The sequence below is a fragment of the Sus scrofa genome, chromosome 13 (genome assembly GCF_000003025.6).
Source record: "Sus scrofa isolate TJ Tabasco breed Duroc chromosome 13, Sscrofa11.1, whole genome shotgun sequence".
NCBI lineage: Eukaryota > Metazoa > Chordata > Mammalia > Artiodactyla > Suidae > Sus > Sus scrofa.
In genome coordinates, this window is record NC_010455.5 from 22080475 (window position 1) to 22107885 (window position 27411).

General features: G+C 43.7%; 1 protein-coding gene across 2 annotated transcripts in view; it reads left to right on the top strand.

Annotated features, from left to right (window-relative positions):
* Window positions 1-15003, top strand: part of DCLK3 (doublecortin like kinase 3) — a 54960-nt gene extending 39957 nt beyond the window's left edge. For both annotated transcript variants that reach the window (XM_021071656.1, XM_005652393.3), the window contains exons 3-5: window positions 9261-9393; window positions 11150-11317; window positions 14415-15003. In XM_021071656.1, coding sequence (XP_020927315.1) covers window positions 9261-9393; window positions 11150-11317; window positions 14415-14608 — 495 coding nt within the window. In that variant the 3' untranslated portion in view covers window positions 14609-15003. The remainder of the gene's footprint in view (window positions 1-9260; window positions 9394-11149; window positions 11318-14414) is intronic.

Sequence of the window (27411 nt, forward strand, 5' to 3'; positions counted from 1 at the left end):
GAGTCGTGTAGACGGTCCCTCTGGAAACTCAAGGCAGAACCCTGGTTATTATCCTTCCCTTCCAACTAGATTTTCTAGTGTCAGTTATTCTAATAATGACCTCCCTGGTCTCCTTTCAGGCTGTGTCTGCTCCCATACACAGACTGAAACACACGTGCATTTTAGTTCTGTATCACTGATGCTCAATTAAGGATAATTATGGAGACGTTGATGAGATGGCCCGGCAGTGACTCGGGCTTAGTGATTAAAGCACATTCTGTTTACGGACTTGGAAGCTCTCTGGCAGGAGGCAAAGCAGGTTTGGAGCACTTACCCAGGGATGGCTGCCCACCCTACATTGTGGGTATCGCTGTACCCAAGGGTCTGATGGGGCACAGGGAGAACTAGCGCCCTCCCCACTGCCTACCAGCCCCCCACTGCTGGTGGGAGCCTTGGAAGCTTTGGCCGGGTTCCAGTAGAGATGTAAGGTGTGTACCTGCCCAAAGTTGAACATTTCTCCTATAACCCTGGTGGCTCTAGAGAGTCTCGCTAGGATGATATGGCCCAGGCTAGTCCTGGTAAATTTCCCATAGTGCTGGAATCAGCCACCCAGCTCACCCTCACCTGGGCTATTGGCTTCTACCATGAGATGCAGGGCAGGTAAGAGTAGGGCAGGACTGGAGCCTTAACAGCAGAGGGTGGACCAGGGCCGTGCTTGGTCAGGGGGCCTTGGGTTTGGATGAAGTGATCCTAAAAGGGGGAGGGGGGAAGGTACCAGGTCTGACCTTCTGTACTTCTCATTTGGCTTGAAGTCATTCCTGCTCTTCACAGGTGAACTGCTGTGGAGGCTGAAATTATTATATTCCTTCCTTTAATCTGGAAGGCCAGCCAGCCAGCCAATGCTCTGGAGATCTTGGCTGTGCAGCAGAAATATTCCCAGAGACACAGCCACCCCCTCCCCCAGGAGGGACGACTCTTGCGCAGCCTGAGGGATTGAGGGTAAAAGGCCTTTGTGTAATAGCATGGTAAATCTCAGGGTTAAGGAGTTCCCTGGTGGTGCAGCAGGTTAAGGATCCAGCTTTGGCACTGCAGCAGCTCAGGTTGCTGTTGTGGCTCATGTTAGATCCCTGGCCCAGGAACTTCCTCATGCCATGGGGCGAGGCCCCCAAATTAATTAATAAAAAAATAAACATTATAAGAACCTCCATTTGACAATGGCTGGTGGTGCCCCCTGATGGCAGATGTTTGTCTTGGGTCCACCTGCTTCTGGATCTTTGGGGGCTTTTGGACGAGGCCTCTCCACCTCCTGGAACAGAAATAACCTTTTGCTGAAAGATTCAGCATCAGACACCAGTTGCAAGCGCAGACTCTAAAGCCCAAGTGTCAGGGTTCAGACTCTAGCTGCCATTTACTATGTAACTGTGCCTCCACTTGCTCATCTGTAAAATGGGAATGTGCACAGCCTCACAGGACTGAGAAGAGGATTAAGTGAATTCATATTTTGTAAGATGTTATATACAGGGCCTGGCATCGAAGAAGCACGACACAAGTGTTTGTGAAGTAAACCATGTCATTTTAGCCTCCCCCGCTTATTTATCTACTTCTTCATTCCAATTTCCACTTCTTTTTCCTTTCGTTTTATCCTCTGCCTAGACATGCATTTACCCACAGGCATTCTCTAGTCCTCATTACAGCTAGTCTGTGCTCAAAAGTATCACTGATCCTTGTTCTAACTCAGTGCTGCCCAGTGGAACTTTCTCTTTTTTTTTCTTTTTTTTTTTTCTGGGTCAAAGGCTAACTGCATTTGCAATCTTGACATACACAGCCAAACTGGCCTTCACAGTAACATTTTTTTCCACATCTGGTCAACAATGTATAATTATCACACTTTGGAATTTTTGCCAATCCAATTAAGTGAAGAGTGCTACTTAGTTTAAATTTGCATTTTCTCATATTAGATCTGGAGTCTGCAAACCTTTAATTTGGTTTATACACAATCTGTATTTATTGTTCTGTGAATAATATTTGTGTCCTTTGCATATTTTTCTATTCATTTACCAATCATTTTCTTACTCATTCGTAGTAGCTCTTTATAGAGAGAGATTAGCCCTTGTCCACTGTTAAGTTTTTGCCCCTAATTGTTATCATTTGAATTTGCTTTTTGTGTTTTTCACTAGGTAACATCTTTTTTTTAATTAATAGTCGAATGAATTTATCACATCTGTAGTCGTATAATGATCATAACAATCCAATTTCACAGGATTTCCATCCCATAACCCAAGCATATCCCCCCACCCCCCAAACTGTCTCCTCTGGAAACCATAAGTTTTTCAATGTCTGTGAGTCAGCATCTGTTCTGCAAAGAAGTTCAGTCTGTCCTTTAATCAGATTCCACATGTCAGTGAACGCATTTGATGTTGGTGTCTCATTGTATGGCTGACTTCACTTACCATGATAATTTCTAGGTCCATGCATGTTGCTAAAAATGCCAGTATTTCGTTCCTTTTAATGGCTGAGTAATATTCCATTGTGTATATGTAACACCTCTTCTTGATCCACTCCTCTATCGATGGACATTTAGGTTGTTTCCATGTCTTGGCTATTGAAAAGAGTGCTGCAATGAACATTGGAGTACATGTCTCTCTTCGAATCATGGTTTTCTCTGGATAGATGCCCAGGAGTGGGATTGCTGGATCAAATGGTAGTTCTGTGTTTAATTTATGAGGAATCTCCATACTGCTTTCACAGTGGTTGCACCAATTTACAATCCCACCAACAGTGTAACAGGGTTCCTTTTTCTCCACACCCTCTCCAGCACTTATTGTTTGCAGACTTTTGGATGATGGCCATTCTGGCTGGTGTAAGGTGGTACCCCATCGTGGTTTCGATTTGCATTTCTCTAAGAATGAGTGATGTTGAACATCTTTTCATGTGTTTCTTGACCATCTGTATGTCTTCTTTGGAGAACTGTCTGTTTAGATCTTCTGCCCATTTTTGGATGGGGTTGTTTGTTTTTTTAGTATGGAGCTGCAGAAGGTGTTTATAAATTTTGGAGATTAGTCCCTTGTCAGTTGATTCACTTGCAAAGATTTTCTCCCATTCCGTGGGTTGTCTTCTTGTGTTGTTTAGGGTTTCCTTTGCTGTGCAGAAACTTTAAGTTTGATTAGGTCCCATTTCTTTATTTTCGTTTTTGTTGTCAATACTCTAAGAGGTGGATCTGAGAAGATGTTGCTGTCGTTTATGTCAGAGAGTGTTTGGCCTATGTTTTCCTCTAAGAGTTTGATAGTGTATGGTCTTGTATCTAGGTCTTTAATCCATTTGGAGTTTCTTTTTGTGTATGGTGTTAGGGAGTGTTCTAATTTCATTCTTTTCCATGTGGCTGTCCAGTTTTCCCAGCACCACTTATTGAACAAGCTGTCCTTTCTCCATTGTATATTCTTGCCTCCTTTGTCATGGATTAGTTGGCTGTAGGTGTGTGGGTTTAATTCTGGGCTTTCTTTCCTGTCCACTGATCTATATTTCTGTCTTTGTGCCAGTACCATGCGGTTTTGATGACTGTTTCTTTGTAGTATAGTCTGAAGTCCAGGAGCCTGATTCCTCCAGCTCCATTTTTCTTTTTCTGGATGTCTTTGGCTGTTCTGGGTCTTTTGTGCTTCCAAAGAAACTTTAAAATATTTTGTATGAGTTCTGTGAAAAATGTCCTTGGTAATTTGATAGGGATTGCATTGCATCTGTAGATTGCCTTGGGTAGTATAGTCATTTTGATAACATTGGCTCCTCCAACCCACGAGCATGGTATATCTTTCCATCTATTTGTGTCATGTTTGATTTCTTTCATCAGTGTCTTACAGTTTTCAGAGTACAGGTCTTTTTTGTGTCTCTTTAGGTAGGTTTACTCCTAGGTATTTTATTCTTTTGGATGCGATGGTAAATGGGATTGCTTCCCTAATTTCCTTTTGTGATCTTTCATTGTTAGTGTGTAGAAATGCAGTTGATTTCTGTGTATTAATTTTGTACCCTGTGACTTTGCCAAATTCATGGATGAGCTCTAATAGTTTTCTGGTAGAGTCTTTAGGATTCTCTAGGTATAGTATCACGTCATCTGCAAATAGTGCTAGTTTTACATCTTCCTTTCCAATTTGGGTTCCTTTTATTTCTTTTACTTCTCTGATTGCGTGGCTAGGACTTCCAAAACCATGTGTTTTTTTTGTTTGTTTGTTTGTTTTTTTGTCTTTTTTTTTTTTTTTTTTTTTTTTTTTTTGCTATTTCTTGGGCCGCTCCCACGGCATATGGAGGTTCCCAGGCGAGGGGTCGAATCGGAGCTGTAGCCACCAGCCTACACCAGAGCCACAGCAATGGGATCGAGCCACGTCTGCAACCTACACCACAGCTCATGGCAACGCCGGATCGTTAACCCACTGAGCAAGGGCAGGGACCGAACCTGCAACCTCATGGTTCCTAGTCGGATTCGTTAACCACTGTGCCACGACGGGAACTCCAAAAAACTATGTTGAAGAGTAGTATCGAGAGTGGACATCCTTGTCTTATTCCTTACCTCAGTGGGAATTCTTTGAGCTTTTCACCATTGAGAATGATGTTTGCTGTCGGTTTGTCAAATGTGGCCTTTGTGATGTTGAGGTAGATTCCCTCTATCCCCACTTTCTGAAGGGTTTTTATCAGAAATGGGTGTTGGATTTTGTCAAAGGCTTTTGCTGTGTCTCTTGAGAGGATCATATGGGTTTTATTTTCCAGTTTGTTAATGTGGTGTATCACACTGATGGATTTTCAGATATTGAAGAACCCTTGCATGCCTGGGATAAATCCCACTTGATCATGATGTACAATCCTTTTAATGTATTGTTGGATGCAGTTTGCTAGTATTTTGTTGAGGATTCTTGCATCGATGTTCATCAGTGTAATTGGCCTGTCGTTTTCTTTTTTGGTGGTGTCTTTGACTGGTTTTGGTATCAGGGTGATGGTGGCCTCATGGAATGAGTTTGGGAGTATCCCTTCCTCTGCAATTTTTTGGAATAGTTTCAGAAGGAGAGGTGTTATCTCTTCTCTAAGTGTTTGATAGGATTCGCCTGTGAAGCCATCTGGTCCTGGACTTTTGTTTGTTGGAAGTTTTTTCATCACAGTTTCAATTTCAGTTCTTGTGATGGGTCTGTTCACCTTTTCTACTTCCTCTTGGTTTAGTCTTGGAAGATTGTACTTTTCTAAGAATTTGTCCCTTTCTTCTAGGTTTTCCATTTTATTGGCATATAGTTGCTTGTGGTAGTTCTCTTATGATCCTTTGTATTTCTGTGATGTCCGTTGTTACTTCTCCTTTTTCATTTCTAACTTTATTGATTTGAGTCCTCTCTCTTTTTTGCTTGATAAGTCTGGCTAAGGGTTTATCAATTTTGTTGATCTTTTCAAAGAACCAGCTTTTTGTTTCATTGATCTTTTCTGTGGTTTTCTTCATTTCTATTTCATTGATTTCTCTCTGATCTTTATGATTTCTTTCCTTCTACTCACTTTATGTCTTGTCTGTCTCTCTCGAGCTGCTTTAGATGTCAAGTTAGCTTGTTTATTTGAGCTTTTTCTTGTTTCCTGAGGTGGGCATGTATTGCTATAAACTTCCCTCTTAGAACGGCTTTTGCTGCATCCCATAGGTTTTGGAGTGTCATATGTTTGTTGTCATTTGTCATTTGCTTGTAAGTATTTTTTAATTTCCTCTTTGATTTCTTCAGTGATCCATTGGTTGTTTAGAGCATGTTGTTGAGTCTCCACGTGTTTGTATTTTTTGCAGATTTTTTCTTGTTGTTGATTTCTAGTGGTATAGCATTGTTTTTGGAAAAGCTGCTTGATAAGATTTCAATTTTCTTAAAGTTACTGAGGTTGGAGTTGTAACCCAGGATGTGGTCAATCTTAGAGAATGTTCCATGTGCCTTGAGAAGAATGTGTATTCTGTTGCTTTTGGATGGAATGTCTTATAAATATCTGTTAAGTCCATCTGGTTTAATGCTTCATCAGGGTCTGTGTTTCCTTATTGATTTTCTGTCTGGTTGATCTGTCCATTGCTGTAAGTGGGTTATTAATGTCCCCCAGTATTATTGTGTTATTGTCGATTTGTCCTTTTAAGATTGTTAGCAGTTGCCTTATATATTGTGGTGAACCTGGGTTGGGTGTGTAGATATTTAAAATTGTTACATTTTCTTCTTGGATTGATCCTTTGATCATTATGTAATGACCTTCTTTGTCCTTAAAATATTCTTCATTTTAAGGTCTACTTTGTCTGGTATGAGTATTGCTGCTCCAGCTTTCTTTTGATCCTGTTTGCATGAAATCTTTTCTTCCATCCTCTCACTTTCGATTTGTATGTGTCCGTAGAAGTGAAGTGGGTCTCTTGAAGACAGCATATATATGGGTCTTGTTTTTGTATCCATTCAGCCAGTCTGTCTTTTGGTTGGGGCATGTAGTCCATTACATTTAAGGTAACTATTGATATGTATGTTCTTATTGCCATTTTATGAATTGCTTTGGATTTGTTTTTGTTGCTCTTTTTTCTTCCTTCTTCTCTTGTTCTCTCCTCTTCTGGTTTGATGACTCTCTTTAGTGTTGTATTTGAGTTGATTTTTCTTTGTTTGTATATCAATTGTAGATTTTTGGTTTGCAGTTATTCTGAACTTTTGATATAAGAGTCTCTCTCTCTATATATATATATGAGATTGTTTTAAGTTGTTGGTCTCTTAATTGCAAGTTCATCTCCAGTGTCCTGCATTTGTACAAACCTCTTCTCATGATTTCTGTTTTTGGTGGTATAATTGTGCATAGATGATTTCATATCTTTACTGTATATATACTTTACTGGTAAGCCTTCTCATTTGTGGAATTTTTGTTTCCTGTTGCTGTATTTTCTTTTCTGCCTAGGGAAGTTCCTTTAGTATTTGTTGTAAGGCTGGTTTAGTGTTGCTGAATTCTCTCAGCTTTTGCTTGTCTGTGAAGCTTTTGATTTCTCCTTCCAATCTGAATGAGAGCCTTGCTGGGTAAAGTAATCTTGGTTGGAGGTTTTTTCCTTTCATCACGTTAAGTATATCATGCCATTCCCTTCTGGCCTGCAGAGTTTCTGCTGAAAAATCTGCCAATAACCTTATCAGGGTTCCCTTGTATGTTATTTGTTTCTTTCCCTAGCTCCTTTCAAGATTTTTTCTTTGTCTTTAATTTTGGTTAGTTTGATTAATATGTGTCTCAGAGTATTCCTCCTTGAGTGTATTTTATATGGTATTTGGTGCGCTTCCTGGATTTGAGTGAGTGGTTCCTTTCCCATGTTAGGGGAGTTTTCGGCTTTATTCTTGGAATATTTTTTCTGTCCCTTCTCTCTCTCTTCTCCTTCTGGCACCCCTATAATATGGATGTTGGTGCGTTTCACGTTGTCCCAGAGTTCTCTGAGACTCTCTTCATTCGTTTTCATTCTTTTTTCTCTTTTCTGTTCCGCATCTGTAATTTCTACTAATCTGTCCTCCACCTTGCTTATTGCTTCTTCTGCCTCCTGTATTCTGCTGTTAGCTGCTTCTAGTGAATTTTTTATTTCAGTTATTGCATTTTGCATCTCTTCATGTTCAAGTTTTATATCTTGTATCTCTTTGCTCATTGTTTCCTATAAGTTATCCATCTTTACCTCCAGTTTATTTCCAATGCCTTACATCTTCTTCAGCATCAACAGTCTAAAGTCTTTTTCCCAGAGGCTGAGAATCTCCTGATCACTTAGCTGATTTTCTGGGGGTTTTCCCTTCTCCCTCATCTGAGTTATAGTTCTCAGTCTTTTCATTTTATAGGTTTTTGGTGTGGTGACCTTTTTACAGATGGTAGAGTTCTAGCCTCTCTTACTTCTAGTGTCTGCCCCCTTGTGGCTCTAGTCTGTATGGGGGCTTGCTGTAGGCTTCCTGATGGGAGGGACTGATGCTTGCCCACTGGTAGGTGGAGCTGATTCTAATCCCTCTGGTGGGTGGGTCTGTCTCTGGATAGGATTAGAGGCAGCTGTGTGCCTGAGGGGTCTTTAGGTAGCCTGTTTACTGATGGTGGGGCTGTGATCCCACCTGGATTGTTGTTTGCCCTGGGGCTTCTCAGGCTGCCTGATGGGTGGGGCCAGATTTTCCCAAAATGGCCACTTCCAGAGAAAGGCATGTTGCTGAATATTCCCGAGAGCTTTGCTTCCAATGTCCTTCCCTCACAACAAGCCACATTCAGCCCTGTTTTCCCAGGAGGTCCTCCAAGAACTGCCATCAGGTTTGACCCAGATTCCTATGGAGACTTTGCTTTGCCCTGGGACCCAGTGCACATGAAAGTCTTTGTGCACCTTTTAACAATGGGGTCTCTGTTTCCCCCAATCTCATGGAACTCTTGTGCACAAGCTCCACTGTCCTTCAATGCCAGATGCTCTGGGGGCTCTTTCTCCCAGTGCCAGATCCCTACACATGAGAGTTTGTTGTGGGACTCAGAACTCTCACTCCTGTAGGTGAGTCTCTGTGAACCAGTTAGTTTCCAGTCTGTGGGGCTTCCCACCTGGGAGGTATGGGGTTGTTTATATCACATAATTACCCCTCCTACCTCTTGATGTGGCCTCCTCTTTGTCTTCTGGAGTAGGATATTTTTTTTAAGGTTTCCGGTCCATTTGGTTGAAGATTGCTCAGCCTTTAGTTGTGAATTTTGTTGTTTTTAGGAGAGAAGTTGAGCTCCAGTCCTTCTATTCTGCCATCTCTAATCCCATCTAGGTAACATCTTTTAACATGCCCAGTGGAACTTTCTGTGATGATGGAAATGTCGATATGAACTGTCCAACATGGTAGCCACTAGCCATGGATGGCCATAGACCACTTAAAAAGTGGCAAGTGCATCTGAGAAACTGAATTTTAATTTAATTGGATTTTAGTTAATTTAAAATAAATAGCCATCTCTGGCATTATGGTGCTACCATACTGGACAGCAGAGTAAATCTAACTTATTGGTTATATACCACAGCTCACAGCAATGCTGGATCCTTAACCCACTAAGCTGGGCCGGAGATCAAACCTTGTCCTCATGGATGGTAGTTAGATTCGTTTCTGCTGAGCCATGACGGGAACACCTAACTCATTGGTTCTTTAGTAAGCACCTGTCATTGAGATCAAGTTGGTCAGTGTTGGGCTAACCTATAAGCTCCTGTGTTTTCTCATTGGCTTATCCTGACCTTGCATGCTTGTTGTCTCAAAGTTTTCCTTCCTTGTTCTCATCACAGTTGGGGGGTTTTGGTTTTCTTCCAGGTTCAGCGAAATGAGGACAAATCTACCACCTTGAAACTGGCGGATTTTGGTCTCGCAAAACATGTGGTGAGACCTATATTTACTGTGTGTGGGACTCCGACTTATGTGGCTCCCGAAATTCTTTCTGAGAAAGGTAAGCATAACACATTGCTCTGTGGGACCTTAGCTCACTTACTAACACATGGTTTTGTTTTTTTATTTTTTATTTTATTTTATTTTTTTTTTGTCTTTTTAGGGCTGCACCCACGGTTCATGGAGGTTCCTAGGCTAGGGGTCAAATCGGAGCTGTAGCCGCCAGCCTATGCCACAGCCACAGCAATGCCAGATCTGAGCCTCATCTTCAACTGACACCACAGCTCATGACAACACCAGATCCTTAACCCACTGAGCGAGGCCAGGGATCAAATCCGCATCCTCATGGTTCCTAGTCAGATTCACTTCCGCTGTGCCACAATGGGAACTCCACACATGTTTAATTTTTAGTATTTAAATTATATGTATATGTATGTGTGTATATATATTTTTTAAGGCTGCACCCGCAGCATATGGAGATTTCCAGGCTAGAGGTCGAATCGGAGCTATAGCCACTGGTCTATGCCACAGCTACAGCAGTGACAGATCTGAACCACATCTGCGACCTGCACCAAAGCTCATGGCAATGCCAGATCCTTAACCTGCTGAGCAAGGCCAGAGATCGAACCTGCATCCTCATGGATACTAGTCAGATTTGTTTTGGCTGAGCCATGATGGGAACTCCTAAATTTTACATTTTTCAACATGGAGCAGTCAGAAATCTCAGAAAGTTGGCACAAAGCTTGGACTTGGACTTTAATGGAAATATTTGAAGTAGGCCTCCTTGATTGAAGCATGAGAACTGTTTCTTTATCAGGGCTTCCCTTATTGCAGGGAGCAGATTGTGTGTGGGGGGGTGCGGGTACATGTCCACGTTGGCAGGACAATAAGATGAAAGGTGGTGGAGAACTGGGTGTGGAACTCAAGCGAGCAAGGCCATTTGGCCACAGCCCAAAGCCTCCTCTAATGGAGAGAACTGAAGCAGTTCAATGGTAATTTGCTTAAAAACTCCTTCACCAACCTTGTATTTAAAGGAAAGGGAGGTCCTATTTCAAACCCCATAAGTAGTATTTATCACCTGCTTATATATCGTATGAGGGTCCAATGGACTGTTTTAGTGACACCCTCTGTAAAGTATATAAGAGGAAATCATCATTATTGTTACATGGCTCCCAGTATGGGAATGACTGTTTAGCCAAGCCATCTTTGCACTCCAGGAGAAATCAAGTTAGCCACCCTAGGATGGTGAAAGGTGGGAAGGGTCTGGCTGGGTTGTTGGGTTGAGGGTAGGGAGAAGGGAGAGATTTCATTCCAGCAGCAGAAGCATTGGGGAAGCTAAGACATGGAGATGAGAACATGCATGCGGATTGGCTGGGAGAGACCTGAGAGGACCAGCCTCAGTGGAGCAGAGTGAAGTGTGGTTGGATGAGTCAGTTGAGCCTGGATTCCCCCAAATGAGTCTGGGCTCAGAGAGCCAGCATCATAACCATGGTCATGTGGGACAGGAGAATCTTGAGAAACTGTAGACATCTTCATGGAGGCATCATGAGCTGGATAACAGAGGAATGAAAGCAAATAGTCTGCATGAACTCTGAGAAGCCAGGATGCCAGGGCCAGCACCAACCAACACAGGGTTGGAAAGAAAAGCTTTGGGGGAGATGAGGGTGAGTTAGATTTTGAACACAGGGTCTCTGTAGAGATAGTAGGATGGATACACAGAGTGGTACGGTTGGCTGAGCCACAGTTTTGAGACCCCCTTCCATACAGAAATGGCAGCCAAGATGGTGAGATGCTGTGTTTCTGCCTCCACCACACAGGTTACGGGCTGGAGGTGGACATGTGGGCTGCAGGTGTCATCCTCTACATCCTCCTTTGTGGCTTCCCTCCATTCCGCAGCCCGGAGAGGGACCAGGATGAGCTCTTTCACATCATCCAGCTGGGCCACTTCGAGTTCCTGGCTCCTTACTGGGACAATATCTCTGATGGTGAGACTGGGGTCTTCCCAAGCAGGAGGGAAAGGGATGGAGAGCTGGAGTCCCTCCTGGGAGCTGAGTAATGGTAGAGCTGGTTTTTAGGTCAGATTTGTAAAGTGACACAAAAAGAACCCATAGCAGTACCTAGGCTATTGACATCTTGGGCTTCATCCTTTATCTCCTGCTAGATTTGTATAGATTTCCCTAGCCTTCTGAGCACATGACTTTCTTTGAGATTCAGTGAAAGAGTCCAACCACCAATTGTAGTCACCAAATACTTTTCTGGAAACCAGTTATCAAACCTTAGAACTGAAGACTATCAGAAACACACAATGCTTATTTGGAAAGATCAGAGCCATCCCATATACAGAAGTGTTTGTGAATTGGACAGACTGGAGATGCTTATTTTATGTGTGTATGTAGCATGTATGTGTTGCTTTTCAGGGCCTCATGTGTGGCATATGGAAGTTCCCAGGCTAGGGGCTGAATCAGAGCAGTAGCTGCTAACCTACGCTATAGCCACAGTGACACCAGATCCGAGCCATGTCTGTGACCTCTACCACAGCTCACGGCAATGCTGGATCTTTAACCCACTGAACAGGGGCCAGGAATCAAACCCACATCTTCATGGACACTAGTCAGGTTCATTACCACTGAGCCATGATGGGAACTCCCTGGAGATGCTTATTTTACATGTGAATGGTTGGGTTCCTATAAGGGCCACAGGGCTCTGGAAGGTCAGGGGTGAAGGTCTTAGGTAGTTTTTAGCAGAATAGAAGCATGTCTGGTCCTCCTTTTCTCTCCTTTCAAGTGGAACCTTTGTTATTTTTCTACTGATTTATCTGCACTACTCACTGTCTTTAAAAAATTAAGAGCTGATAATCAGAAGTTTTGAGTCTTCGAGTCTCTTTAGCTTAAAAGCTGGAATAGGAGTGATAACTTTTCCCCAGTTTCCCCTAAATGCATCATGTAAAATGACTTACTGAACTGCCCTTGTCCTCTGCTATGTCTCCTCACGGGGGGTTGGGGGTTGAGGGAAAGGAAGGGTTTTGCTTTTCCTCTTAATAAGTTAGGGAAAGGGTAGTTTGCTGCATGTAGGGTGAGAGTCTTGAGCTGATTGAGGCAGTGGCAGCTTAGGAGTTGAGGACTAATAATAGTTTTTTAATTTTTAAAAAATTTTTGGTGGTGCCTGAAACTTGCAGAAATTCCGGGCCAGGGAGAGAACCCACACCACCTCAGTGACCGAAGCCACAGCAGTGACAATGCCAGATCCTTAACTGCTAGGCCACCATGGAACTCCTAAAAATCATTTTAGAAAGTTCTCTGCAGCACTGTTATTAGGTCTGGTTGTGGTGGCCCAGCCCTGAGCCCCCATGCCTTAGGGAGTGTGTTCTGGCTACATCTCTCCCACAAGTGAGGAGACTGTGGGAACAAGAGGATGTGGACCCCAGAGCCTAGTCTCCCCCTTCTAGACCACTTAACTGGGGTCCCAGCCTTTCTTGCCCAGCTGCCCAAGCCCACTTCCATGACTTGTGAGATCTTTTCTTGGCCCCTCCCCACAGTGCCATAGGGGGCCAAGGAGTGGCTGTTTGGGGGTGTAGGGAGAGCACAGACGTGTTGGCAGGTGTCTAGCTGTCCACACACATACATGTGAGTCTGGGAATTTCATTTAAACCTGGCCTTCTACCACCAAATCCTCCAAGCATACTGAAGGCATGATTCTGGAGATAAGTGGGGACAGGGCACATTGTGGGCAGCACTTGTCCAGCTTGAGCAGAATGGGGTATGAGAATCTGGTCTCCAGGCTCAACAGGTAGCCGGACAGTGGCCATAGAGGAGGGCGATTGGTGGGTGAGCAGCTAGCTGGCCTTGAATTGGGAGTAAAGGCAAAGAAAACTGGGTGTTTTTTTCCCCCAAGGATTTTTTTTTTTTGGGACTTTTTATGGCTGTGCCTGTGGCATGTGGAAGTTCCAAGGTTAGAGGTCAAATCAGAGCTGCAGCTGTCAGCCTACACCACAGCCACAGCAATGTGGGATCGGAGCTGCATCTGCAATCTGTACCACAGCTCACAGCAATGCCGGATCCTTCACCTGCTGAGCAAGGCCAGGGATTGAACCCACATCCTCATGGATACTGGTTGGGTTCTTAACCCTCTGAGCCACAAAGGAATTCCCCCTGTGCATTCTTGAGTGATGGGAAGTGGTTTGGGGAGCTAGCCTGGGGAGAGGCCAACAAGCCAGAGAGAAATCTCTTCTGCTCCCCATTAGCCACCTGGCCCACCAGTTGTCACTACAGCTCTCCAGAATCAGTCTAGGTCTTGGGCAAAAAAAAGTGCAATTAATTTTGAATTTGTACTATTTCCTATTTAGGTTCCTTTGCCCATGTCTTTCCATTTTGTCACAATCTGAAGGTATATTTATCAACTTAGGAAGAAAGATTGGACATATTTCATTTAACAACTTGATAGTTTGATTTACAAATTTAAAATATGTAGACATATAGTGTGTGCCCTCATGTGTGCTCTTGGGCGGGCCTGACCCCATGATTCTAGTCTGACATGGTGGCCCCTAGCTGCATGTGGCTATTAAGTGTAAATGAATTAAAAGTAAATTCAGGAGTTCCCATCATGGCGAAGTGGAAACCAATCCAACTAGGAACCATGAGGTTGCAGGTTCAATCCCTGGCCTTGCTCAGTGGGTTAAGGATCTGGCGTTGCTGTGAGCTATGGTGTAGGTTGCAGACGCAGCTTGGATCTAGCATTGCTGTGGCTCTGGCATAGGCCAGCAGCAACAGCTCCGATTAGACCCCTAGCCTGGAAACTACCATGTGCCGTGTGTGTGGCCCTAAAAAGACACACAAAAAAAAGGAAATACAGTAAGAATTCAGTTCGTCTGTTGCCCCAGCCATATTTCAAACATCCAGTAGTCCCAGATGGGTAGCGTGGTATGGAAGGTTTCCATCATGGCTGGAAATTCTGTGGGACAGCACTGCTGTGGTCCAGCCATGGTGCTAGCAAAAATGTGTGTTTCCTTATTTCCTGTGTGGGGAAGGGAAATGCAGAACCACCTTCATCCATCTCATTTTTTCCATCCTTCTTTCATTCCAACAGCTGCCAAAGATCTGGTAAGCCGTTTGCTGGTGGTAGATCCCAAAAAGCGCTACACGGCCCACCAGGTCCTTCAGCACCCCTGGATTGAAACTGCTGGAAAGACCGGCAGGGTGAACCTCCAAAAAGAGGTGCCCCCCAGCAGCGAGGGCCAACCCCGGAACCAGCACTCGCGGGCTACAGAGCAGACGGCATAGTCACAGCCTCGGTGTCTGCTCAGCCCTTGCTTCTGCTCGGGGACACAGAAGAGGGTAGAAGTCAAGGAGAAAATAGTGAAAAAGACCTCCTCACATAATTGGAGAGTCAAGGGGAGGAGAGAAGACACTCAGTATATTTTAAAGTGTATTTTAAAAAATAAACTTGAGTCTTAATGTTACATGTTGTCACACATTTTTAGGTTTGTATATTTCGGGGTAGGGGGGTGAGACTTGTTCTTTGTGAGGAATTTTTGGTAATGATGTTTTGCTTCCTCCTTGTAATTGAGTTCCTGGTATATTACATGAGTGGTGCTTACCAGGGTCTAAAACTCCTGCTGTGATATTAATACAGTGAATCGTGGTCCTTCTGTGTTAATAAAATGTACTCTAGATGACTTCAGTGGGCTGTACTCTTTTATTTATTATTTTATTTTGTCTTTTTAGGGCTGCACCTGTGGCATATGGAGGTTCCCAGACTAGGGGTTGATTTGGAGCTGTCACAGCTCACGGCAACACTGGATCCTTAACCCACTGATTGAGGCTAAGGATGGAACATCTGTCCTCATGGATGCTAGTCAGATTTGTTCCTGCTGAGCCATGACGGGAACTCTATGTGGGCTATATTCTGATTACTCCTTTTTCTTTTCTCTTTTCTTTTTTTTCTTTCTGGCAGCGCCCAAGGCACGTGGAAGTTCCCTGGCCAGAACTAGAACCTACACCATAGTGACAACCTGAGCCATAGCAGTGACAATGCTGGGTCCTTAACCTGCTAAGCCACCAAGGAACTCCTCAATACCCAATTGTGCTGTGTTTCAACCGATTATCCCTAAGTCTGAGTCACATCTTTGTGAAGTTGGGCACTCAGGCTGTGACCTCGTTAACGTTTTTAGGTCAGGAGAGAGTGGTTTCTGACATTAATATGTCAGAAACACAGGCATTGGGTTACACTTGAGCTGGAAGGAGCTTGGAGTTCAGGTATGTTCCTACCTGTGGGGAAGACGTGGAGGGCCCAGCAGACATGGTCCCTGGTGAGTTCATTCCAGGTTTCCGCTTAGAACATAGAAGCTTGGAGGAGAAACCCTGGCAATGAATTCTGACTGCTGCCTAGAACCTCTCAAGACTGAAGGGAAGAAGCTGTGGGGCAGGAATTGCCCAAGGTCACACACCTCCCTCCTGGGAATAGGCTATATCCAATGACTGACTGGTCCACATAGGGCTTGCTTGGGGCCTTTGCCTCCAATGCGGCAATGCTGAAGGGCCATCCAGCTTCAGAGCTCCCTGTGGGGGTCAACTGAGCCCTTAGTTGAGAATGCACCACAGCCCAACTTCTCCATCACCTAGTCCTGCTGCTTTCCCATCTCTTCCAGAGGTGATGATCCTGAGAGCACTTCCTAGTAAAGCTCTGCCTGTTAATCTCCCTCTCAGACTTGACTTCCCAGGGACCAGAGCCCAGGACATCTCCAGAAACTTAGAACTACTGCAAAGAGGTGCCAGCTGTTGTTTTGACCTCAGGGGCTCTGAGGAAGGGCCCTGGGGGAACTGGGACCCAGAAACCCGAGGAGGGGGTGCTGCCCAGCAGGCAGGACAAAGGGGCTCATGCTGGAAAGAGGCTGGAAGCTGGAACCAATTGCTACTGCAACGTCTTTTGATAAAGTCACCAAGGGCACTAAATCCAAAAGAGAATTTTCAGAACTCATGGTGCATCATTTGATTCTACTGGCCACTCTCTCTTTGAGTCACTTCTCCAGGTGGCTTCCACAGTCATGCCTTGTTCTGGTTTTCCTTCTACATCCCTGTTTCACTTCTTTGGGTCTCATGAGTAGGTTTATTCTTCCACTTGCTGAGAGTTGTAGTTCCATGATTAGTCACTAGGAAAATGCAAATCAAAACCACAAAGAAATAGTACTCTATAGCTCTTAGAAATCTAAAATTAATTGGCTACAATGAAAAGGCTGACAGTGCCCTATATTGGTGAGGGTTTGGAGCAACTGGAATTCTTGTACATTACTGATGGTGTAAACTTCTACTCTTTCTTTGGGGGAACAATTTGGTAGTTCCTTCAAAAGTTAAACATATATCTACCGTGTAATCTAGCTGTTCCACTCCTAGGTATTTATGAGAAAAGTTAGAGCATATATCCACACACATACTTGTACAAATATTCACAGGTGGCTCTATAGTAGCCCCAAAGTGGAAACAATCTGAATGTCCTTAAATTAGTGACTATATGAACAAATTGTGATACAATCATCCAATGAATACTCTTCAGCAATAAAAAGGAGTGAACTGCTGATACATGCAACACCATGGACAAAATCTCAAAATGATGAAGTCGAGTGAAAGAAGCCAGACCAAAAAAGACAACCCTCTGTATGCTTCCATGTATGGACAATAATAGAAAACTAATCTATAGTGACCCAAAGCCAATCAGGGGATGCCTGGGAAGAGGAACAATGGAGGGATTACAAAGGAATGCCAGGTAACTTTCAAGGTGCTGTATATGTTATCTTGAATGTAATCATGGATCTGTGGGTGCATACGTGTCAAAACTTGTCAAATTGTACACTGTCAATATGCACCGTTTATCGTGTGTCAGTATACCTCAATAAAACTGTTAAAAATAGAGTTGCAGTTCCTCCAAACCAGATCCAAACTCTCTTCTTCTTCTTCTTTTTTCTTTTCTTTTTTTTTTTCCTTGTACAGTACGTGGAAGTTCCAGAGCCAGGGATCGAACTCGCGCTATAGTAGCAACCTGAGCTGGATGACCACGTGCAATGACTACGCCGTATCCTTAACCCGCTGCACCACAGGAGAACTCCCAGACCCTCTTCTTTTATCTGTTGCATGGATGAAGAAATCCCTGATTTACTGATGAGGAAACTTTGAGGACTCAGGTCACACAGGTAGTGAAGTGGCAGAGCTGGGAAGGTACGGCCCCTGTCTCCATGCCCCTTTGCCTAAGGAACCTGGAAAAGCACACCCTTCTCCTTTTCTGTATCTTGATCCCAAGTTTTCTGACCTTGGCTTTGGTCCCCATTTGGGATCACCATGGCCATCCCTCCAGGTCAAGTACCAATGGCTCAGGTGTTATGAGATAGAATCTCCTTAGCTGTTTTTCCTTCATTCTAAGGTGGATACTTTTTCACATTTCAGCATTTCTTCAATTGAAATGCATTTCACAGTTGGTGAGTACTTAATATAGTTTTCCTTTCCTCCTTGAAAGTGTTTATTAAACCTAAGGTGTATCTTGCAGTAATGGTGTTCTAGAATCTGAAAAGAAATTGCAGTGGAAACTCTGCATTGTTTTCCAGAAAGCAGTGGTACTTGGAATAAATAATGGATATTTCTCTTTCCCTCGGGTAATCTTTCTGATTTACACAGATTCTGCGCAGAGTAGCCTCAGATTTTTATTTTGTTGTCAATGGTGTATTGCTTTTCTTCTTGTCTGTCTTCCTGATAGAATCTGGGAATTGAATAATACAAGAACGTAAAGATATATCTAGATTTGTTCTGACAAGTTTCATATCACTGAATATACTTGGAGAAGGAAATTTGACCTTAAGAACAATTACAATGAGAAATCCAGCTGCTATTATAAAAACCATGCAGGACAGAGAAAATGATGCTTCTTCTATTGTGTTACCCCTGTAATTTATGTCAACAGAAAGCCAGTAACTTCATCATGATCTAAAAGTCAATTTGAGTTGTGAGATCTTGGGTTCTCTCCTGAAGGGAACATGCTATATAAATTCTCAGCTCCAAGTTGTCAAAAAAACTTTGGGGGAAGGTGGGGGGGAGAGAAGACAGATGGCTCTCATATTGCTGATTTCTCAGCAGCCATCACTAAAGGCTGCCAGGCATTTGACAGAGAGAGATTTATGCAAGAGCATCACAGGGGTAACTCTGGAAACAGAAAATTTGATTTTCATAAGCAGTCTTCTTAAAACTAAGGACCTCATTTTAAAATGACAAGTTGAAATTGATATGTTTCTCCATCAAGTGTAGATTCATCCAGTTTTTTTTTTTTTTAATCCAGTCCTCCTTTCCTCTCTGAAAAGTCATTTTTCTCTGCTTATCCCCTCCATAGATCTCCAAATTCACCCTTGGGCAGGGCTGGGGTGGGGGTGAGGGTGAGGTGAATGAGGTATCAACATTGTAAATTAACTATACTTTAATAACATTTTAAAAAGTTGCTTTTCAGCTCAAACTCCTTTTGTGTGTGTGTGGCTGTGCCTGCAGCATGCAGATGTTCCTGCGCCAGGGATCAAACCTGTGCCACAGCACTGCACCACCAGAGAACTCCTCAGCTCAGATTCGTGACTAATCCACAAAGCCTCACAGCAGAGACATCACAGCAGAGATGTCAGTGGTCTCTGACATACTGGACAACTTTTTTTTTCTTCTTTTTTTGGCCGCCCCATAGCATATGGAGTTCCGGGGCCAGAGATCAGATCCAAGCCACAGTTGCAGCAATCCTGGATCCTGGAGCCCAGTGTGCTGGGCTGGGGATGGAAACAGTGTCTCACCACTCCCAAGATGCTTCCTGTCCCACTGTGCCATAGCAAGATCTCCTCTTTTATTTTTTGGCTGCACCCACGCGCGTGGAAATTCCTGGTCCAGAGACTGAACCCCCACCAGAGCAGCAACCCAGACCGCTGCAGTGACAATGCCTGATCCTTAACCTGCTGTGCAACAGGGGAACTCCCTGCTGGGTATGTCTTAGTTTCCCTTTCCTCATTTCTTTGAGGTTTAACTGTTGACTTTCTGGCCGTGGCCCTAGGCCATTCTGCACTTTTGCACTCATTAAAAAACAAAAACAAAACCATTTTTCCACAAGAGTCTCCATTCCCCACAATGCCATCAGCTAAGTTGGATGCTATTTTCATAAAAGGCCCAAATTTTCTCAGTTGCACCAACATGGCACTCTTGTTTAGGTCAGGGAGCTGGGTCTTCAGGTGACTCTGAAAGTGTTTCTCTTTATTGTGTTGCTGCCTTCAAACTTGCCCTCAGGGGTGAAAATCCATATGAGGGAAAAAGTGTGAGGTTGTGAAAAGTCTGCTGAGCTCTACCCCTGCCTGGAATGATAGGGGCCTGGTGTTTGTCCCTGGGAGGCAGCCACTTCAAGCTTCCTGGCTTGGCGTTTTCAGCCCCCATAAAAATCATTCAAGGATTGAATATCACATTTCCTTTGCTTTACAAATTCTCTTGAAAATAAGAGAAGCACTGTGGGCCCTCTTATCCCACAGCTGCCACTTCTGGGTGTTTTCTTTTGCCAATTTTTGCCACACAGCCTCCCTTCCATGGGCTCCAAGTGCCTGGATGTTGTTTTTCCATGTTTTGTTTCCCCAGGTTTTGTTTCCATTTTTCCTTCATTTCACTCTCACACAGAACAGAGCTAGCAGGGACTTGTCCTCCTGCACACACTTCCCCAGCCTCTGCTTTGTCCTGTTCCTTTTTTTTTTTTTTCCTTGCCACAGCATATAGAGGCTTGAAGTAGGATCTCAGTTCCCAGACCAGGGTTTGAACCTAGGCTGCAGCAATGAAAGCAAAGAATCCTAACCACTAGATCACCAGGGAACTCCCCGTCCCTTCCTTTTTAAGTTACTTTTCTTAACATGAATATCTGCAAAAGCTGCATTTTCGTCTGACATCATGAAGGTACAAGGAAGATGAGAAGCTTTTAAGGGGGTGTAGTGCCAGCTCATGGGGGCTTCTCGTGGCAAAAGCTTTTCTGAGAACCAGGGGCCCCTGCATGGACTGTCTAGCCTTGCTGTCTCTCTAGGCCCCATGGGCTCTCAGCTAGGCCTTGAACCCAGTGTCCCCTCCTGCCCTGCCTTGTACCCAGCTTGCTTCGCAGCAGCTTTCTGGGTCATCCTCCTTGGCATCCGTGGGTGTCAGCGTGTGCACTCTGGCTTTTGGGTCTCTGTTACCCTGCAGCTTGTCTCCTCAGAGCTAGCAGGGCCAGTCTCTTAGGGATCCATTGCCAAATTCCTGGGAAAGAAAGAACTCTGACTGGCTCAGTGTGGGTCAGGGGTTCATCCCCAACCTCATCAGCTGTGTCTGTTGGTGGTGGAAGATCACAGGGTACAGGACTGCCCCTTTTGGAGGACAGTGAGAGTATGGACTGGCCAGGAATTACTGGGTATCCTGAGCTGTTCTCAGAGGGGCTTGTTCACCTAGGCTTGCCTCCCACAGACTCTGTGCACAGATGAGCCCTGGGCAGAGAGAGGTCACTCTGCTGAGAACCCCGTTCCATCAGGCCTTGGCAGTAGGGAAAGGGGCCATTCCTGTAGGGCTTGCTTTTGCTGACTGTATCCCCCACCCCATGTCTGGTCACTTTGGCTCAGAGCTGGGGTAAAAACCAAGTTCCTGGGATCCCATCACTTAATTTCCAGTTTGTCCATTTAATAGTGAAAAGACCACTACTTCTAGGGTCCCCTTTGTCTGTAATTTTCCAATTTTTAAGTTTTAGGCATGTGTTTCCTCCCCTTCTGGTTTGCTATAACAATTTAGGATTTTTGCCCTAAGTTCAGCTAACAGTTTTGATAGGTAATCAGGAATAAGGGAAGAGAATTAAATGCATAGACTTTATTAACCCCTGGGTTGGAGATTCTAGAATTTTTTAATTTAATTTAATTTAATTTTGTCTTTTGCCATTTCTTGGGCTGCTCCCACGGCATATGGAGGTTCCCAGACAAGGGGTCATGTCGGAGCTATGGCCACCGGGATCTGAGCTGTGTCTGCAACCTACACCACAGCTCACGGCAAAGCTGTATCCTTAACCCACTAAGCAAGGCCAGGGATCGAACCTGCAACCTCATGGTTCCTAGTTGGATTCGCTAACCACTGAGCCATGATGGGAACTCCAGGACTTTTTTTTTAAAGAATTTTTTAAAAGAAAATAACAGACATATAAATGATCCCTTTCCTTAGAGGCAGATTTTCCTAGAATGTGGGTCTGTGATGTATTGCGTGATTTGTCCACAACTCTACCTTCCCCCATGGCCCTTTTCCTGCCTTCTCTCAGCCTCTGTAGGAGCAACATACTTCTTTGCCCCCTTGATGTTGGCCATGTGACTTGCTTTGGCCAATAGAATATGAGCAAATTTGATGCAAGCAGAGGCTTTTAATGTGTTTGTCTGTTTAGCTTGGCCTCTTAGTCTTCTGATGTCTGCAACAAAAAGAGCATGAGCTGGTTCAAAGATAAGAGACACAGAGAGCAGACCAGAACCTGCCTTGCAGTCTGGAACTGCCCTGCAGATCAAAGCAGAGGAACCCTAATTGACCTGCAGACCAGTGCATGAGAAAAACAAATGGTTGTTGTAAGCCTTTGGAATTTGGGGGCTGTTTGTTACACAGCACAGCACTATCATAGCCAAAACCTGACTAATACCAGGTCATATACGGATCCTTTTTAGAAAAAGAAAATTCTAGCAAACCATCTGTGTTGACATAATTCATTCAACAAATAACACTGTATATGTGTGTGTACTGAGGGGGAGGGATAGAAATAGGGAGACCAACTAGAAGTTAGAAGTAAATCATTTTATATAATGAAACAAATATTTCAAACAATACTAAGTGTCCATTTCTTATTTTTATAATAAAAGTGAAACAGAGCAGGACCCTATAGTCTTTCCTCCTCCTCTGGATACCTCTAGATATTTGAACAGTATAGATCATTCTACTATTTCAGTCAAATCTTTTTTTTTTTCTTTTTAGGGCCACACCCGTGGCATATGGAGGTTCCCAGGCTAGGGGTCTAATCAGAGCTGTTGCTGCCAGCCTACGCCATCGCCACAGCAATGCCAGATCTGAGCTGTGTCTGTGACCTATACCACAGCTCACAGCAATGCCAGATCCTTAACCCACTGAGCCAGACGAGGGATCGAACCTCATGATTCCTAGTCAGATTCGTTTCTGCTGCACCACGACGGGAACCCCTAGATCATATTCTGAGGCATATCCTTTGAGCTCTTTTGTAGAGATAAAACTCCCCACCACGTGGAAGAAGTTAACTACATGAGGACTAGACTGTAGCCGTGACACAGCTGCCACAATTCTAAGAATCGGCCTCAAGGAAATGGGGAAAAACTGACCCTGGAACTGAAGACGAACTGTAGTTAAAACAATCAAGATGATGCTGGTCAGACCACCACATGATCAATTTCAAGATGACTATTAGGGCTGACTATGCAGTTTCTGCATGTAGCCCCCTTCCTTTGCTTATACACCCCTGAAAATGCCCTTTAAAACTTTCACCCCCTGGTTGCTGGTGGGGGGGAAATCAGCTTTGGGTCAGGAGTCTGTCCCACCCCCTACTCCGGTTGCTGGCCTCTGAAATAAAGCAAATTTTCCTTTTCACTAATTTTGCTTCTTTATTGGCTTTTGAGTTTGAACAGCTGGGCCCACTTTCATAACTTCCACATCCAGAAGGGGCTGCGCTCTCGCGGGATCTGGCTCCCTGGGTTTTCCGAGTAGAGCAGAAGCCTTGACTGCACTGGGCTGGCCGCCTGAGCCTGCTGCTTGTGGCTACTGACTCCAAAGGGGTTTTGGGGGACATTCCTTGCAGCTGCCGAAACCATTTTTTCGGGGACCCTCCCAGGTTTTCCCCTGTTCAGCGCTGGGCTGCCAACTTCTGCTTTCTCTCTGGGGAATGGAACGATGCAACTGGACAAGCTGCAGAGCCCCAAGACCAAGTAAGTCCACCAGTGTGCACCCGGTAAACATCTCTCTTGAGCGCTGAGGGTCATTTGGGTCTTTTCCCAATTGGTTCTGATGTGTGTCTGATGTTGAGGACAGTTTGTGAGCCCAAGGTGCTATTTGGGCATTTTGCCTATTGGTTCTGACATGTGTTTATTGTTGAGGACCGTGTGTGTTGGGGAGTGTTCCTTTGGGGCTCTGTTGGTCATCCTCTTGGAGGATTTGTGACAGTACTGTCTTCTGATATGTGTGTATTCCATTCGCGTGATTGGTATTATTGTTGCCTTTTGTAAGATGTGACCAACAGTATTCAGACACCAAAGAAAATTAAGATGAAACTCTTTAAATTACAAAACTTTTTGCATATGCAATTAAAGAAAGCTAGCTGGATAAAATACTGTTTTCAGAATTCTGACCTTGAGAGAGCAAAAATATGCCTAGGAAAAAGCTTGAACTTAACTCTTATAATGTCCTTAAAAACACAGACCACTTTGCTGAAACTTCAGCCTTGGGTTAATTGGTAGAATTTCAAGACGGGGGAAGAAAGGAGGAAAAATATTTTAAACTGGTTTGTAAACTTGTTGCAGTTGTTATTAACAGACTAATAAATTCTGTACTGGAATATTTGATTCATGAATAAATTTTAAGATGAAATGATAAGATTTCTGTCTGTCTAAAACATATATATGGAGTTCCCATTGTGGCGCAGCAGGTTATGAACCTGACTAGAATCCATGAGGATGTATGTTCCATCCCTGGCCTTGCTCAGTGGGTCAGGGATCACAGTGTTGCTGTGAGGTCACAGACATGGCTTGGATCCTGAGCTGCTGTGGCTATGGCATATGCTGGTACCTGTAGCTCCGATTCAACCTCTAGCCTGGGAACTTCCACATGGCTCGGGTGCAACCCTAAAAAGCAAAAAATAAACATATATATGTCTGTATGTGATATTGTCATAAATGAGATGAAAACTTTTGGGTAAACTTTTTGGGAATAATTATGTTTTAAAAATGTCTGCTTAAAAATACTTCTTCCAGGAGTTCCCACTGAGGCTCAGCGGGTTAAGAACCCAACTAGAATCCATGAGGATGCAGATATGATCCCTGGCCTTGCTCAGCGGGTTAAGGATCCAATATTGCGGCGGCATAGGTCACAGACGCTGCTCGGATCCAGTGTATTGAGGTTGTAGTGTAGGCTGGTGGCTCCAGTTCTGATTCAACTCTAAAACCCAGAATATTTTTGTAGAGGGGTAAAGGAATAATTTTGTCCTAAAGCTGGTTGTTTCTGGATGGGAAATAATAAGGGACAAATTAATATGGATACAGAACGTAATAAAAGTTTTGCTTAAAAAATGGAACTTTTAGAATTTTGTACATTAAGATTAGATCAAATTTAATTAGGTAAATGAATTTTACTGTTAATAGTAAACTGATATAACACTGAAACTTTTTTCTCTCTGTTAAGGGAACAAAGTTCTCCTGGAATATTGAGCTGCTTTTGATAATAGATTGTAATTTCTTGGAGTATTTCTCAGGGCCCCAGACATCTTAGAAGAAATATTAAAGTAATTAGGATTATTTGGTATGTTAAATTATATGGAAAACTTTTGAAAAGTTTCAGATCGTATTGCTGAACTGGCTAGGAATTTCAAAGAATTCTAATGGAAAGCTATTGTTTTGCTTCAAACTGTATTTTTTTTTTTTTTTTTTTGTCTTTTTAGGACCGTACCTGAGGCATATGGAGGTTCCCAAGCTAGGGGTCGAATTGGAGCTATAGCTGCCAGCTTATGCCACAGCCACAGCAATGCCGGATCCAAGATGTGTCTGAGACCTACACCACAGCTCACGGCAACACCTGATCTTTAACCCACTGAGCAAGGCCAGGGACCGAACCTGTGTCCTCATGGATACTAGTCAGATTTGTTTCTGCTGAGCCACGATGGGAGCTCCAAAACTGTATTTTTTACCTCAATATTTAGGATGGAAAAAATTGTCTAGTGAAGTTATCACAGAGTATAATTACTCATGATGGGTTTCACTGTTGCCTTTAAGTTTACTGCTAAAAGCACATGTACTATGTTTGTGTGACAGTTGGGTATAACTGATAAAATGTATGGCCTGTAAAATATTTCCTGGTCAACATATTCCTCTTTACTTGTTGTTATGTCTGATTAGTTTCCCCCGCCAAGTGGATGACTAGGCAACTACATAAAGAAAAAGTAGGCCTTGCACTGAGGGACACGAATGGACCCAGAGCAGGCAACTGAGCTACTTTGGCAACAATGGAAAAAAAATACTGATTATCCGTGCTTTCTATGGAAATATTTGCAATCAAAAAGGGAAAATGATAAAGGATCCAGTGTTGTCACTTCAGCAGCTTGGGTTGCTGCTGTGGCATGGGTTTGTTCCCTGATCTAGGAATTTCCACATGCCACAGGCAAGGCCAAAAATAAATAAATAAATAAAGGTAGTAATTCTAGGTGAGCAAAGTCCAGGGAAGTGGGTCAGAGGGTGGTTAGATGCTGGCCACTGGCCTGAGGGAGGGAGTAAATCTGTAGCCCACAGAGGCAGAAGGTGGTAGTAGATGGCATGTCAGAATAAGAATTCAGATGCAGAGCAAGGCAAAAGCCAAATAATGGGAACACCTGGAGATGCTGGAGATGTGATACTGTTGATGAGACTAGTGCTCAATGATCAGAACTGGGTGCCTGCATCCCAAATGGAGAAACAGCATCCATGCAAGGCAGCTGCCTCCTTTATTGGGCTGTGACTGGGCCTGGGGCAGGAAGCTGGCTGCAGCTTTGAACAGAAGGAAACGGGCTGGTATTGATGGATTATGCAACCAAATATATATATTTTTTTCACTGTGAAAATCTAAATTTATTGTAATTGTTTAAGCAACTGCTTTTAACCCAAATGGACAGGGGCTTAATTTCATTTTCATGCTTACTATAAACGTGTCCATCTCTTTGTAATCAGTGATAAATACTACTGGCTTGGTTTTGTGACATATAATTTGAAATTAGAATAATGTCCTATACTTGTACATACTTTTCTCTTTACAAAACACTTTTTTTTTTTGCAACCAAATATTTAGAAGACTAGCCCAATTCTATCCTTTTTGCTTGTAAAAGGATAGCACTCTGCTTTGTCAAGCCACAGAGAGGAAAATGCCATTCTTTTTTTTCTCTCTCTCTTTTTTTTTGTTTTGTTTTGCTTTATAGGGCTGCACTGGCAGCATGTGGATGTTCTCAGTCTAGGGGTCCACTCAGAGATGTTGCTGCAGGCCTGCACCACAGCCATAGCTATATAGGACACAAGCCACATCTGTGGCCTACACCACAGCTCACAGCAGTGCCAGATCCTTAACCCACTGAGCAAGGCCAGGGATGGAACCCAAGTCCTCATGGATACGTGGGGTTCATTACCACTGAGCCACAATGGGAACTCCTGGAAAATGCCATTCTTTAACCTCTTGTTTCAGATTTTGTACACATCAGCCTTAGAAGTCCTGGTGGCTTATAACTTTCATCTCTGTCATGGTTCACGAATCATGAAGGGAACACCAGCTTCTCTAAATGACTTCAAATTTGTCCTGATCCAGGCAAGTTACACACCAGGTATATAAGTCAGGACTCTGTCAGTTACAAAGGGTCCTGACCAAAACTACCTTAAGCAGGAGTTCCCTGGTGGCTCAGCAGGTTAAGGATCCAGCATTGTTACTGCAGTGGCTTGGGTCACTGCTGTGGCACCAGTTCAGTCCCTGGTCCAGGAACTTCCATATGCCACAGGTGCAGCCCCTCAAAAAAACAGTTTAAGCAGAAAGAATTTATCAGTTCAGATTATCGGGAAGGGTCATGAGCTAATTTAGAAGGTGGGAAGAAGAGCAGAAGAATCCAGGGTCTCGAGGACTAAAACTCATGGATTCACTGCCAATAGAACTCTGTCTCCATCCAGTTCTCAACACTGTCCATACTTTGCATGTTCTTCTTATTTTCTCTGCAGGTGGACTTTATACCAGCTTTAATCCCTCAGCGGCCCAGGAGTCACACCCTCTCAAGCTTAACAATGTCAGCAGAAGGAAATCTGTGTATTACGATT